A 16,623-nucleotide genomic window follows, 5' to 3' on the forward strand; every position below is an offset into this window, starting at 1 on the left:
CATCACGTCCTTGTTAAGGCGTTATTACATTTATTGAAAATCGTGGTCCCATACATAAGATTATTTTACGAGACCATCAAATATACTCGAAGCGGCAAGATTTGATTTATTACCAAATACCTAGAAAGCTAGAAATATATGTATATCGTGGAAAACACCAACGATGTAATGCTTAAATTCTTGAGAAGTAGCAACTTGTACCAGCATATTTGACTAGCTTAGCTTCCACTAGCTTCCCGAATAAATGAGCTCTCTAAAATTGCTTTTATTTAAGTTATACCAGTAGTTCGTGATATTATTAGTATTTCATGAGTGTAATGCCACCCTTTATTCGATCTAATTAGTTGAATCGGATGGGTTGTCAACGTGATGCTTAAGAGCTATAACGCACTGTCGACTAGTCGGCGGCGACTCAGTCCCTCGGCAACCGAAACATAGGCAACAGCCGGCGACCAAGTGCGTAACATCTTATTTAAACTAATGAAAGTCACAGTCGCTGGCGACTTGGTCACCAGCGACTAGTCGACAGTGCGCACAGGCCCTAATGGCTTTGACAGATATAGGTGAATTAGTTGATAAATATAGATAATGTAATACGTCATTAACTATCAATGAGCTTTATAAGTAGGTCAGAGGGTAAATAATCATTAACTGAGGAACTGTTCCACTTCTTCTTCATGTAAAGCCTGTGCCCCGAATGTTTCTGCGTAACAGTCGTTGTTACAATTACATTCATGTCAAAGGCCGTCAGGATGATTCGAGAAAACTCTGATATTAAGGCTTGTTAGGTCATTTGACTCGTTAAGATTAAAAAGGTTGAGGGAAACTATTGTAAGCCGGCATTCAAACTTTTGTCTGATACTGGCATCTTATCTTGGGTGTGGCGAGCTTTTTTACAGTAAACAATATGTTTTGAATTAAAACTACTAAGAAGTTCCATGTTCATATTGACAGTAGACATTATTTTTGTGTTACGTATATAAAAATAGCTGACATTTTGTCTATTCCTGTTCTTCAAAATCTCTAGATTTATTACTGAATTGATTGTTTGTAGTCCACACCTCGAATTCTGTCGTTTTTATTATTAAGGATCAAAGTCAAATAAAAGAACAGAAACTGCTTTTGAATTGTACAAGTAAATGACATGCCATTGGTCAGTTTGATGCGCCATTTTATCGTCTTCAGGGAAAAAAACAAAACAAGTTATTAAATAAGTTATGGGTTATAATAAGGTAACAGTATTCGAAAAGTTCTTCCATATTTATTTGTAAGTTTGAAAGAATTGTCTCACTAGCCTGCTCTTAAAAGTACTCCAGTGTTTTATAAACACCTAGCTAGACCATGGTTTTATTGTTGGCTGCGGGAGTTATTATTACTCCTTATTTTGAGTCCTATGTTATTGTTGTACTGTGTGTTATGAAAGTTTAAAGGAAATATGTATAAAGGAAAACCAAAGTCGAGTGCATGAATAGTTTATTTTGTACGTCTCCGTGGAATGTATTTATTACAAACATTTGTTTACGAAATAAAAAAAAACACTCTACCTATATTTATATTTACAAAAAAACACGTTTGTCAAAGTATTACATTTGAGTATGAATGTGACGATAATTTCACTACGCTGAGTAAATGGAATGTATGAGAGTTTACATCAACAATATTGAGCAAAAATAGGAATGTTTGTGTAACAATCGAGTATATTCTTTAGCTCTTACCATCTCTTTTTAACATAGAAATGAAAAAAGAAACAGAATTTCAAACAAAATAACACTCCAAAAATCGAAAAGAGATAATAAGAGTTTTACAAAATCAATATAAAAGTACAGCCGACAGTCGTGATTAAATAATAGAACTTAGCTACAGATAGAAATACGAAGACTTAGAAATATAAAAGGCTTCACAATGCACCCGAAGTTAACACTTTACAACCACAAACAACACTTCGAAATTCTACTAGAAATAAATTATATTCAAACTTTTATACAAAAATATATATAAGATTATTTTTCAAAATGGAATGTTGCAACAACCGGCTGTTTCCATTTTCCAAAAACATAAATCATTATCTATAGTAACCTAACTTACACTTTACAAAGAATAATTTATTTATTTACATTCATTTTGTACATAACCTTAAACCGGGCTCGTTAAGTACCAATAACATTGTATTAACTAACTTTACTTATGATACGTATTTGGATAGACTCTTTCAAGCGATAACAAATCAAACAACTCGAGTGTTTGAGCTTAAACAAAAAAAATCACATTCCTCTACTGGCCTTGAATTCTTTCACTGACGTTTAATACAGTCTATAGTAGGGCGCTAGATGACGTCACGGGCGCGGGTGACGTCACACTTTGGTGGTGAGGTCGAGCGGGTGTAGCTTGATCCTCTTGATCTGCGAGTAGGAGACGTCCTCCTCCTCGCTGGCGGAGCCCGCGCCGCTGCCCGACTCGCCGTCCTCGTTGTCTGGCACTATAACTTCACTGTCGTCTGATCTCCGTCGAGCCGAACTCGACCTACCGTCCGATTTCACTGACAAGTCCATAGGATTCTCCTGCAACGGAGATTCAGAGGTTCTCCTCTCAGCCGGCGGCGTGGGAACAAACTCCGCTTCAGAAATGACGTCCTCTTGAGGAGTCGGCTGGGTAGACCGCTGTTGTTTTAAGATCTCATCAAGGAAGAATCGTTTCGAGGACTCGGTCCGTTCATTGTGGTCATCGATTCTGACGTCATTATTGTTCTCAGCAGCTTGCCGTAACGCTGCGTGGTCTAGCAGATGTCTTGAGTATATCGGGTGGAAGCCCGGAGGGAACAGCAGCGGGTGGTTGTGCGCGAATGGGCTGAACGGCGGCGGTGGTAAGAAGGGCGAGTGGGGGAAGTGGGGCAAGGAGGCTATGTTGGCGAGGTGGAGGGGAACGAAGTTATCTCTTGGCGGCGTCAGCGGTCTATCTGGCGGTCGCGACTGTGTGAGTCGAGATTTTTCGTCTAATTTTGGTGAAGACCCACTTTTGTGTGAGTCGGGGGACGCGGAGCAAGGTGGCTTGTAGTCATCTAAGCCGAGAAGCGCGAGTTCTTCTTTTGTTCTTGGTCGTGCTAGGCCGGGGAAGAGGTGAGGTGGGAAGGGCGGCGCGAGCGGGTGCGGGGAGGGGGGCACGCGGGGCGGGGACTGCGACTGCGCCGCCTGCTGCTGCTCCTGCAGGAGGCAGTGGATCTTGAACCAGTTGGAGCGGCGGCCGTAGCGCGAGCCGGACTTGGACATGCCCACCATGAGGCACTTGCGCAGGCGGCACGCCTTGCACGCCGTGCGGTTCTTCTTGTTGATCACGCACTCGCCGTTGTTCTTGCACTCCGTTATCGAGTTCAGGTTGTTGTACGATCGCCCGAAGAATGACTGGAAGGAAAGAGAAACCACTCGTTAGTTTATTTTTATCAAAGTAGCACTTTATGAAAGGGTATTAGGTATTTTTCTTGTTATTACTAACATTAGAATATAAGCTACATGTAATACTAACACTATGGATCATTGTTGTCCGAAATAAATGTATTTTATTATTATTAGGTGATAGTACATAATTAACTAAAAGCCCATCTAGTATATTAACGTGGCAATATTCCTAAAACTGATTGGAAGGCGAGGTTCAACAATAATAATAGATCCTCCTTTAAATCCTAACCGATTACAGTAATGAGCAACTCTTTACGAAGCAACATCACACTTCACACCCAACATAATAATTAACAACAATTAATAACCAATTGTTTGTCATATCGTTAATTAACCGTGCGTAAATAACTGTCAACTGAGAAGCAATTGCTTTATTTAATTAAATTTAATCGGCAAACCGGGAGCTACCGGTTGCTTGCATATGCGTAGTACTCAATTGAATATGCAAAATTGATATGATGTCCAAGAATTATGTTGCATGTTGCGGATAAAATTCAAAATGGGAGGTCGTAGGTTGGTCCTAGGTTAGTTTGCTAATTAAAACGACATCGTTATTAATAAATATGGAGGTATATGATGCTCGTTAATGGTGGAATGTGTGGATCTTACGTGTGTTTTCCTGGGTGAGTGTATGGGACGCTTATGTGCTTTATGATGGTTTTATGGTTACTTAGTTTTGTGTGTATATCCTTATGGGATCGAAGAATCTACTAATGTATGTTTTAAATGTTTTTGTACATGGAACATAGAAGGAGCCTTTCTCTTGCCCACAGTCTAACATATTTATTGTATTGTATTCAGTGTAGACAGTTAGGACATTTTCAAAAACAGAATCTGAAAAGCTTTACATTTTAAGCTATGTCTCTTACATAATAAAATACTTCCAATAAATGAGTCGTAAAGTCTCACTATCAGAACAATTGAGTACTCCAGTTTGACCTAAAGGCGCGGTTACACGGCCGCTTAGCGCCCACCGAACCGCATAGCTCCGATAGTGAAAACTCAGCCTACAAATGTCGTGTTCACGGGTTAAGACGTCACTTCCTATGGGCCGCGGGTTCGGTGCCGGTCTGCTACACACATTTAACTATGGTTTTGTTTTCATTTGACCTTGATTTTTTGGCGATTTTCTTACGTAAGTGTTGGCTATTGTTTTGGAAGTTTCTGATGGGTATTAGATTGGTAAAGTGCTCGATTTGTTTGATCGCTTTCGTTTTAATGTACTTGATACTGTTTTGATTTTAAGTGCTGAGTTTGTTTGTAATGATGATGTTTTCATTGTTTGTTGGATGTTGATCTAGGTTTCGCTTTTAGCTTATTGTTGGTAATTGAAATGGTAAGTTATAAAGCCGAATATGCTAACCTAGATAATTCCCTTTCTCGTTCTCTTCGCTACATAACCAACTATACTGGCATCCAGACCAATTGCATTGTCAGCCACGGCGTCATTTCTCACTAAAGAGACCAGCCAGCTGCCCAGGACATATTATAGTGCACGAGCATTTGCGCAGACACAGGTGCACTCCCCATCCCTTCACTCTCATAGCCCGATGTTTATCCCATCGAACTAATCGTATAACAACCAGACATGACATTACACTGTCTAACACAAATACTACATTTACGCGCACAGTAACATGAAAAACGAGCGTTAACTAAACGAACACGCGTTAACATTACCAAAATACTTGCAAAACGCCACATCGCCGCTTGAATGACAATTAACGGGCTACCTGATAGTGGCACCATGTTTGTCATATTTTAGGGACAGTCCCAAAATTAATGGCGGAAAAGAGTGGAGAAGAAAAAGTGTTTTGAGTAGAAAAATTATTCGCGTATTCATATCATGAATGCCTTAGTATGTTGCATAATTCTAAAATTGCATGATTTTTCTAAAATTTTCCAAACTACATAATTTAAATTTATAAGACTACTTGTAGCTGCATCAAATATCTAAAAATATACGAGACAATTTCAAAATCAGTTACTTTACCTAAATACATCAGTAAGTACTCGTAAATAATTTTCAGCATTAAGTTTCGTGTTTAATTCCTCGCGTAATATGCGAGCTGGCCTTGTCATTTCGAAAGAGGACATTCTCATACTGAAAAATTGACAGTTGAATATGCTAAGAACTACCAAAAGTAATATAATTTGTTATGAAATATTACGTTTGAAACATTTGACTATGAAAATATAGAGGTATAAAATAAATATAGGATAAAAACCTTGAAACTAATTGGAAAAATTACAAAAAAAAATGGGCAATATTTTTTGGAAAATTTGAAATGATGGTGACCCTACAATTGACCAATTGCAGGATCACGTCATAGATGAAGAATTTAAACTGAAACAATGCCATCTTTGAACGTGCTGTGTACGTGACGGGAATTATACTGCGCATGCGTGGCGATATTCTACATACCACCATCTCAAGGGACATTCACCCATAAGTGTATGGCGATAAGGATGATTCTGCTTTGGGTTTTGAAGCGTTATTTTGGTGATGACATCGCTAATTTAAAAGAAAAGATAATAATAAATACTTATAAGTGTGCTGTAGTGTATTGTCGTACAAGGTGGCGTTTATTTTATGAATTTAGAGCTTTGACACTTCCAACACAAAAATTTCAAATAAATACATTTATTTTTTTAAATATTCTGCAGTCCCAGGTATACAAAATCTCTACAGATGCTTTATCTTATAAATGATTGCACATTATCGTTCATATACTATTACAATATATCCTTGCACATTCGCAGTGATTTATATCCAGAAAGGACAGTCGCCCACGACTCGATAAGCTGGCAACATTTAAACGAATAAAGTTCTTAATTAAATAAGTGTCGCGCAATCATTCAATATGATATTTAAATTAATTACCAAGATAAAAGCGTCGCCCATCGCATGCGTTATTTTAATTGCGTCATATGTTGTGTACAGGTAAGCTTAGAACTGTTTCAATTTTTTTTTATTGGCAACACTAAAGTAATGAAGGATCATTGCTGCCAGTTAATCAAAGAGTGACATTAAAATCAATGGTATCGTTGGTAAATAAGAATGATTAAGTTTAATAGCGCTTCGATGATTTTGCGGCACTCCAAAATAGCATTCATTAATTTTAATGCCTTCTGAACTTATTCAATTACGATATAATATCTAATAAAATTGCACGGGACGCAATTAAGGCGATGATTTTTTAATGGTGTCAATAAAATATTCAATGGTACTGTAATTGCTCTTTATTTCATGTCATCTGGTTTATGTTAGGTTAAATGAGTTATTATAATGGAGTAGATGCTATTTAATTTGCGAACCTTTTTTCAACAGTGAATGTCTTTTGGCTGAGAGAGAGATACCTATACACAATATCAGATATAAAGTAAACTAGCACTTAATTTATTTTAGCACTAACATATAATCTTATATAAAAAATGCCAAAACTATTGCCACTGCATGCAACATAAATGCATGTGACAGTCGCAGTACGAGTAGTTAATAATCAGTATGTGCATAAATTGTGTGTTGCGCAAGAGTTGCGGGCGGCGCCGGGCGACTGGCGAAGTTACGAGCGACCTGGCCGCGGCCACCTATGACCTGCGCGCGCGCCGGTCTGCAAGTGGGAGCTTAGGATGGGTACCGATGAGTTTTATGTGGATTTTGAATTTCGAATATGGCTAATTTAGAGTGATTTTGGGGGGAATATAGTAGTGGGAATTTCTTGTTACATTTTATCTGTGCTTATGTCGATAATGGCATAAATAAGCTCGAGTGCTAAAGGCTGTATTTTCAGCACAAATACGAAGAAGTTCCTAGTCTGCAATTACTGCAGATTATTTTGAAAACAATGACTAGACCATAGCCGTGTAAGAATAAAAATAATTCCTTCTAACAAAAGAACTGCTACAGATATTCTCTTCAACAAAAAGCAATATAATATTTTTATTTGTCGGTCCGCAATTGTACACTATGCACTAGCTCGCGGTCATAAAGGATGCGCCTGCGAGTCGCTGGCGAGAGGTGAACGTAAGAGAACAATAAATTATCCGTTGCTAGGCAACGCTCTGGCTACACTCGACACTATTGTTTTTGTGAAGGATTTTAAAATTATTTCGATGAGAAATATCAATAGGTATACCTTTTTTTATGTTCGGTGAAAAGTAGCTTTTTTTCAAAAAGCGTATTGTAGAAATATATAATTATTCTATTTTTGAAAACTTACGTGGATAATATTCAAAATTTGGTTTCATTTAATTAAATGAATTTGTAAAATATTCTTATTAGAATGTCTACGCTAGTGTTAATGAATATTACTAGATGGCGTTAGTAGTTCTAATAGTGAATCACAGAGTTAGTATCTGTGTGTTCACAGGTTTGTTTATAAAAGTTAAAAAAAATAGAATCTTCTCTCTAATCTAATCTATATTAATTAACAATGTGGAACACCAGCCTATTATATTGCGAAATATCGAATATACTTGTACTAAAGATAATTTCAAAATAATATAAAGCAACATTAATTAATTTATTGTGTACTAATACGACTATTTATATTTATGACTATAAGTTCAGTATTAACTAGAAGCAACATATTAGTTGTTCTCAAGGCTGTCCTATTGTTTTGTTTAATAGGTCAATAAATTACATTTTTATTGTTCTAAGACTGCAATGGACGATCCGCTAAATTTTATGCGATTGTGTTCTGTAAATCAATAAATAATTATTGGAGATACAGACGATATGATATATTGAAGTCTTTAAAAGCAAGGCCATGCTTTAGATATAGTGCCAACACGTCTTATGTGCAGTTTTTTAGCGAGCGATAAAATTGCACATCGCTTGTAGGTACAGCCACTGTTAACTGCACGAAAAAAACGGTCAGACCATACTATCTGTTTTTTTTTGTGCAGTAGACATTCCTCTTAGTTAGTACAAAATTGCAATTTTGCCTTGAAAATGTACAGGTGTCAACTGCACAAAAAAATCGGTATCACTATACTTTTGGTTCACTCTATTTTTTATTTATATTTATTCATATGACTAAAATTTTTTTATATTTTCTTTACAACAAAAATGTTATAAATACAACATACAGGATAGTAATAAGATCTGAGTTTATGTAAACCTGCATCGATTTGTCAAACACACGATAGCTGAATCTACACGATGGATCTGCACAGATAAATCCGAGTGATATATTGTTCAATGTGTAGCGACCTTTATGGCTCTTGTGTCTATGATCGAGGGGGGAAAGGAAGAAAGGTGTTACTGCAATTTTTAGAGTATATTTCGAATGTTTTTTTTTATATCTTAATAATAAAAAAAACACACCTAAATTGAGAATCTCTTGAAATCTTGGGAAGTCGGTTGAAAATTAGGGTGTTTGATGTGTATGTCATTTTTTATTTATATAAGTAAATATTAGTTTGTATGGGACCGGCAGTAACCTTTTTATAGTTATCTTATTGTTTATAGACCATTAAGTTGTGATAAGATTTAATAGTGTAATAACAGATTAGGTTCTTTATATCATGCTCTTTAACCCTTTGAGCAGTCCTGCTATATAAATAAAACATATCAGAAACAAGCATAGCAGGTAAGAAAAAAAATCTTAGCACTAAATCAATTGTCATTAGTGTCAAAATGTCATGTTATTCGCACATAATAAAATTAACGGTAGAATTTGTCCAAAAACCATAAAACAAAACCAAGCTACAAGCAATATTTCCCTTCGTGGGTGTTTTACTAAGCTGTTAACATGTATAACGATATAAAATTTTCTCAAACGGCTGAGTGCCGCGAAAATTTATAGTATAATAGCCATAACACGAGATATATGGACCTATATACGTAAAGTAGGGCTTTAAACATCATTGCAACAAAATGTGGCGCCATAACTTTGTACTGCTTTATAGAGTATTAATGGGTGATGGACCTCACGAGTTTATGGGGGTTACTTTGTATGGCGATTGTAGCTAAATGGCGGCCCATGATACGAGTCTAGGGGGTTATGGCTGTAAACTGTCGTGAGGAAGTATGCTGAGATGAATTTCGATATTTATTACATATTCTGGTTATGGGTTTAACGTGGTAGCATAATGCATAACGCTACTGGTATATTGTGTTGCCGGGTTAAATTGTTTGTATATCGATAACACTCAGACAGCTCTATAAGGACAGCCATTGGTCAAACGTGTAAAAAGTACGAGTGATTTATGTTTCAATATAAATCTTGTTAGAAGCTAAATGGTCGTCAAAACTGATCCACCCATTGTTAGACAGTCAAGGAAAACCATGAAATAAACTACCGTCTCATCACAATGCAAATTATAATTTAACACATGAATAATTTTTGTTATATAGATTTTTGATGCGATTTTTATCGATAAGTGTGACAAATCGAGTGAAGACCTCGTGTGGACTTTCCAAATGAACCGTTGGCAGCATCACGCACGCGAAACAAGCGTGAGAACGGAACAGATAACATTAACAACATCCAATTTTGACCTTTCTCCTACTGTGGTGACCCGTACCAATATCATTTTGCACTTCTTCAATCCAAAGATCATCAATAACCAGCCTTATTTCAAGTTGACAAGCCTTAAAATTGATCGCCGCAGGGTTTTTTCGATGGCAAAGTAATGATGGCTCAAAACGCGAGCGCGTGTCATCCCGCGTTTGCGTTCGGAAGCACTGACCTGCACCGCGCCGCGATGTTTTGATTGCCTCTGACATTCAAATACAATCGATTATTCGTTTAATTTGAATCGATACCGCTCGTGATTTGCTCTTCGGGGAAATCGACGTTCACATTCGAAATTGGAACATTTGATGCCGACGATGATGATACATTTATCAGAATTCCAATTGAGCATTCATTGTCCGAAAGATATAAATGTTGCCAGCGCAAAATAAATAGGATGTGTGAACTTAGCTGACCGGTATAAATTCACCTGTTAACATTTAATTACTGACCTATCAATTTACGTTAGGCGTTACGCAATGGCTGATGCTATTAACAATAGATCCTTGAACCCGGCACAATCGTATAAATTATGCAACAATACTAATCGTACAACATGTCCGACGGACGCCGCTGCAGATTTCGTGACGGGAATAAGAATTATTGCCATGCTCCAATAAGTTGATCGGTGTGCCAACTGCGTTGCGTCCGTTGACAATTTCGACATGAGACCTCTCTAAAACAATGACAATCATTAACCGGCCCGCCAATCAATTGTCGACTAGAAATTAATGATTTAAAATTCAAATTCGCGTAACTAATCGTCCCCAATCGATACAAATAAAACAAGACCGTACACGCAAAAGTGAGTAAGTGCAAATTTGAATCGATTGCGGGCGCTGCGGAGTCGAGACGAATCGATTCACCCCGTGAATTGTATTGCAAAGTGAATAGGCGGTGTGTCGCTACTATGACGGCCGTTTCGTCAAATGAACCGTTTTATTGATCTCGTTTTTAATTGATACCTTGTCGTTGCAAGGTTGTATGCAAAACAAATATTGATAATGTCATTATTTAAATTGTTCCGTTGTTTTTTTAATAATGTCTGAATCGCTTTTTTGTATAAATAAGGTATAGCTGGAGGTCTTAGGTCTCGAAATGAAGCAAATAAAGCCAATAATGACCGTAATGCATCCAGAAATAGCATACATACTCAAGTGGCATTTAGTTACATTAATGACTCGCGATTTACCATACATAAAACTTCCTCTCAAGTAATATTTTTTTAACAGATCCCGTTCTAAACGTTGCTAATTAAAGCTTAACCAGTGGCACTTACTGAGCATCTAATTGAAAACTAATTAACTCAATATAGGTCATTATCGTTTAAAATATAATTAAACATATAGAAGCCTTAAAGCCAATTAAAATAGCCGGATTAATTAGCCGCCAAGGCTATTGAGGTTTATTCTTTTCGCGTTAAGGTTTCTTGACAAATTACGAGTGCGGTGCCTTTCATGGCGACTTCGTGGCGAGAGGCCAATTGTCTCCGTACAATACAATTACACACACAGATAATTCTAGAAAAACCTTTAAAAGCAAATTAGAAGCGATGATTTATTACTGAACAGGTTTCGAAATGTAACTGAGTAGTCGTTTAGGTTGTGTCTATATTGGTTGGGTTTTGACAAAAATATTGTCAAAAATTTTGTTGATCTGAAACGTTAACATATTTTTTTCATTAACTTCTCGGTACAATATACCACTGGTGATCTATGATGTTAATTCATATCATGATTTGGAAGACATTCTTGTAATTTTAAAATACACTTAAGTTGAGATTTCTATCTATTTTCTTCCCAAAGTCTCGTTTACCTAAATCTTACGAAATCTCAAACAAACATTACATCACACTACTCTACATAAACTAATGCTTCACTATACACGCGTCCTAACCGCCAAATATCTTTTCCGCCAGTGTTTCCCGATCGCGTGCTGTACCGCAATTTAAATGTGCTCCAAATCTGAAAATAATTCGTTTCGCCCCGATGACGAGCGGCCGTGCGAATTGGAACGTTTATTGGATGACCATTTGACACTGACAACCTTGTTCTGTTTGACAATTACGTTGCATTATCTGTGGAGGTGAACTGTCATGATTGTCATCTGTCATTTTAATGTCACCTTAGTTGTTATTGGGTTTTTTGCACGTTTGTTGGTGAGGATATGTAGGTTAAAATCCTGCGGTTTTACATTTTTCTTGAGCCGTAATTCAGAAGAAACAACACGTAGCTATTTATAATTGCCGCAGTCTTCACCAATAGACTTATTCCCTGAACCACTAACAAATTGAAAACCTAGAACTACAATTCGTTCGCAATTGACGCCGGACAGAAGTTGAACTAAAAAAGATATCAACAGTATAGTTACGAGTAGCGGTGGGTTCAGACGGCCAGTTAATGGCAGCCGTGATTGATGTTGATCGTCTGTCCTCGGTAAAAACGTGTGAACCCGGCTTAGTGGCGCTGCTCCAATTATTGCGTAACTCTTGGACGGAGTACGGTATCATTACGGCTGGCTTTGTGAGGTGAGCAGAGGTCTTGACCGAGGTGAACGATAGATTAAGCGTCATAGAGATAAGTTTCTTTAAGTTTATTGGAGAATTAGGAAGGGGTATGAAGTTGTCAACTTGCAAAAACGGATGATGTTAGGAATCCTAACAAAATCATTGTCGCCAAAATCTCTACATGCTAGTTTTTTAAGATGAGCCTTAAATGTGCCAATTTATATCTACTGCTTAACGTATACTATACTTCGGCCGTTCAGAGAATGCGTTCCTGACACCTATCAGTTAGTCACGACTAGTGATGGGCACAACATAACACTGAGTTCGTTACCGTTCCTTCAAAATGAACCGCCGCATTATTTTAAGATTATTTTCGTTTTAAATTGGCGGAATCATTTGTTTTATATTTTAGTTATTTAAGTGGAAACCAAAAAAAGGTAATATTCATATAATAAAATTGTTTTATTTATTCTTTGTTACAAGTACATTGAATTGAATGTGCGAACAGAATATTAATCAGACTCCGATTTGCTTGAGGAGGTGGTGTCTTCATCATCATCTTCGCCTACATGTATAATTATATTATTATCAATAACAGAATCAATCCTGATATCTCGGTCTAACAAAAGCCGGGTAATCAAATAAAAACAGATCGAAAACACTTGAAAAACGTGGTCTATGCGCACGAAACGACAACGGACGACTGTTTTAGCGTCACAAAATGGCGGCCCATAACGCCATTTGGGGTTACCATTTTTAATCTAAGTATAAAAATGCGGTTTGGTCATAGTTTTATTTTTATATTTCATAAAAGTTATAATTAAGTCTTATAGTCCATTATTTTCCAATTCTTAAAAAGAAAATCAAAACGTATTATTTTATATTATAACTGTATAAGAACAGATTACGATACTTGCCTGTTATTTTTAGCACAGCACTACAAAATATAAACCGCTGACATAACCTTGTAATAGCGCAGTATAGATTTAGAAAAATATTGTTTACCAAGTTATTTGACACTCAGTTTGGCACAAAATTATAACATTCATTGATTATTGATATAATAATGTTGTTTTAATGCTCCTCAATTGTTAAAACGGTAAACAACCAGCAAAAATATTTTTATCGTAACTGCAACGCCATTGCAAAGTTACGTCGTCAGTTCAATCGCGACGTGTCAGGAACGCATTCTCTGAATGGCCGAACTATAATTCCATCTTCACAATACTGAACACAAACAACCAATTCACAGGTACCGACCCAAATAACCACGGCCCATTACCCACCAACCAGCAGATAACCATCCAAGCAACCGAGCAACCAAAAGGTCCATGGTGTTGCCACACTCCACTTAAGTTCACAAGCCGGAAAATGCCGACGAAATATCGAAACTGATTCTGAATCCATTTTGAAAATACTTCGCAATAGTCTGATCTAGGTTAGACATTTGTCCGTGAAATTGATAGAATAGTACTGAAAATTAGTTCTGTTGGTATTTAAATGAGATTTTGTATTATTGCGGTACTTAATTTTGTTTGGTTATATAACTTGTGATATAGTCCATTGCAGTACCTGCTGTTTTATTTAGTGACTATTCTCTAGTAGGTATTTTTTTACTACATCATTTTAATTTAGCCCCTGAGGCTCTTATTAAAAAGCAGTTTTCTTTTAAAATATTAACAAAACTAGCTCTCCAAGTATCAGCAAGTAGCCAAAGCAAAAAAGAAATAAATCTATCAAGCAACGAGCCGAACAATCAACCACAGTGTCCGTGGGTTCGAGTCGCGTGCGACGTATTTACATACAAACGGTGCGCGCGCGCATGCCACATTTAATTACACGACACGAGACAAATTGACGACCGCCCGCTAGCGATCACCACTAACTACTGAGCTTAAGGGATAAAATAGGCTTTTTTATGTTTTAATTAAATAGTTTTTAAGGCTTTTTAGGTAAATGGCTGGGGTATTTTTTAAATAGATTTAATTTTTTAGTTCTTTGTGAAACAAGTAAAGGGGTTTTATGGACGAAAATAAATGTAGTAGTGTTAATATACTCATGGAACTAATACAGCTGATGAAGTATGTTGAAAACACTCAATTTAGGTCAGCCTCACAGTTTTTCCCTGAAATACCTATTAAATATTAATTGTCAAATTTTCGTTAGCCCAAAAACTAACCAGCTTACATAACCTTCACGGCCACGCTGTGACGCTGACCTGAAGACATCCTGAGACAGTTTCCACCCTTGCACAAGCCATTGTCGTTCGGTTCCACTTGCATTCATACAAATTGTGCTTGCGCAAGGAGGAAATTGTCGTTTGTATGGCCTAGTGGGCTTAGTACGCCCTTGTTACAATAAATGTAGACGATTTGTTGGTAATCGAAATCGGTTTAACAAATCGCTGTTTAACGCCTTTTGTTAACTGTTTAGGTTGCTGTGTGAGAGTTTTGCACTTTATATGTACATATTTGTTTCATATTATGATTTATTTTTAATGCGAAGCAGAGTTGTACCCAGGTTTGGATATAATAAACTATGATATTATGTACCTAATAACGAAGACAATCGCAAAAAATAATATTTCCATCATTAATATTTGTATTTTCAACCGGTATATTATGCGAAATTTTCGCTCGTGTACGTTTTACAGTACAAAGTAGTGTGAGACACGCGAAATCAGCTGAAAACCAACCTCATTTAGTACGCATCAACAAAAAAACTATAACGGATGATTATGCGTGCTGATCGAATTATCGATGTGCATCTCCCGGACATTGTCGATATCTACACATTGATTTGGTTTTGGGCACTTCACCACGCTCTTATTTTTGGCAGCATAGAACGCAAAATTCTTTAATCTGGGTGCAAGAACGTTGTTCGACCCGAGGAAGCATCGAGTTTGAATCGGAATTAAAGCAATTATCGATATTAATAATCGATCACGGAATGTGTTTTTTACAGTCGCGATTTTTGTGGACGATGGAGCGGTTTAAACGCGTTTTTGTGTTATTTCCTAATTTTTCTAAAACACATAATAGTGGGTAACCTTCAGTTAATATTAAGGTACATTTGCTACGTCCAAAAATTATTCAAAACCAATTAATATCCAAAACACACAATGTTTCAAGATGGCAACGAATTTAGAATAAAACATTAATCAGATGTTCCATATCGATTAAGTTGGTTGTACTAATTATATTCGAATAAGGTGTCAATCGATTTATCGTCATTTTAATGAAGTCACGCGAAGTTTATAAATCGCCATTTATAGTGGACGAGAAGTTTTAATTGTGTTCATGTTTAATAAAATTGGAGGTTGTGGACCTCAGGTTGCTATAATAGGTTGCTGGTCAGGTTTCAAACCTTTGTGAGGTCGGGTTGAAGTTTCAAGGTCCCGATTTTGTATTCTGGAGACAGTGTAGTTTTACAAGTGTAGTGTATAATGATGGTGGGTACAGATGGTACCACGAATTTATACGAAGATTTAATTTAGAGAAGTCGGTGGCGAAATAAACTTATCATCATCCACTAGACACCGACTTCTAGGCCTATGCACCTAAGATTAGTATTTGTTTTTAGTGTTTTTGGAAGTCGGTAATATTTTTGTAAAAAGTTTTTATTGGGTACGTGAAGTAATCTCATGGGACGCGTGTAAAACCGCTGTTCGAAGCTAGATTTACTAATAAAAATGATACTATGTTTTATGCTAACTCAGAGTAGCGATTAAAAACCGCCCGTGTACACCAATAGTCCTTGATACGTTTGTCGAAATTTACATTTCCGATTTAGTGTTTTCATTTCCTAATAATTAGAACGAATCGTATGCCTTCGCTTTAGAAAATAAGTGCTTGTAGTGTTAATGATTACATAGATTTTTAATTACTTGACGCTAATGTAGTGTTTTAGGCTGTAAAGCAGCTTTTAAAGAAGAAATTAGCTTTCCCTATTTAGTATGGAGAGTATGGAAATATTTCGAAAATAAATCATAATTTTATTCTCTCAATGTCAAGGTCAATTTTCATTGTAAATAAATGCAACTGTTTGAGACCGAGCAAATATTATTGTACATGTACCTAGTACCTATTGTATTATCACAGCTATATATTCCATGAAACTAAGGTACATTTCTTCCTAAGAATTT

The 16,623-nt window shown here is 36.6% G+C and overlaps 1 protein-coding gene across 3 annotated transcripts in view; it reads right to left on the reverse strand.

Annotated features, from left to right (window-relative positions):
- Positions 1–1,456: 1,456 nt before the first annotated feature.
- LOC124635326 (knirps-related protein-like) overlaps positions 1,457–16,623 on the reverse strand; it is a 67,570-nt gene continuing 52,403 nt past the window's right edge. For all 3 annotated transcript variants that reach the window (XM_047171204.1, XM_047171203.1, XM_047171205.1), the window contains one exon: positions 1,457–3,395. In XM_047171204.1, coding sequence (XP_047027160.1) covers positions 2,352–3,395 — 1,044 coding nt within the window. In that variant the 3' untranslated portion in view covers positions 1,457–2,351. The remainder of the gene's footprint in view (positions 3,396–16,623) is intronic.

The sequence above is a fragment of the Helicoverpa zea genome, chromosome 12, assembly GCF_022581195.2.
Source record: "Helicoverpa zea isolate HzStark_Cry1AcR chromosome 12, ilHelZeax1.1, whole genome shotgun sequence".
In the NCBI taxonomy this organism is placed as follows: domain Eukaryota; kingdom Metazoa; phylum Arthropoda; class Insecta; order Lepidoptera; family Noctuidae; genus Helicoverpa; species Helicoverpa zea.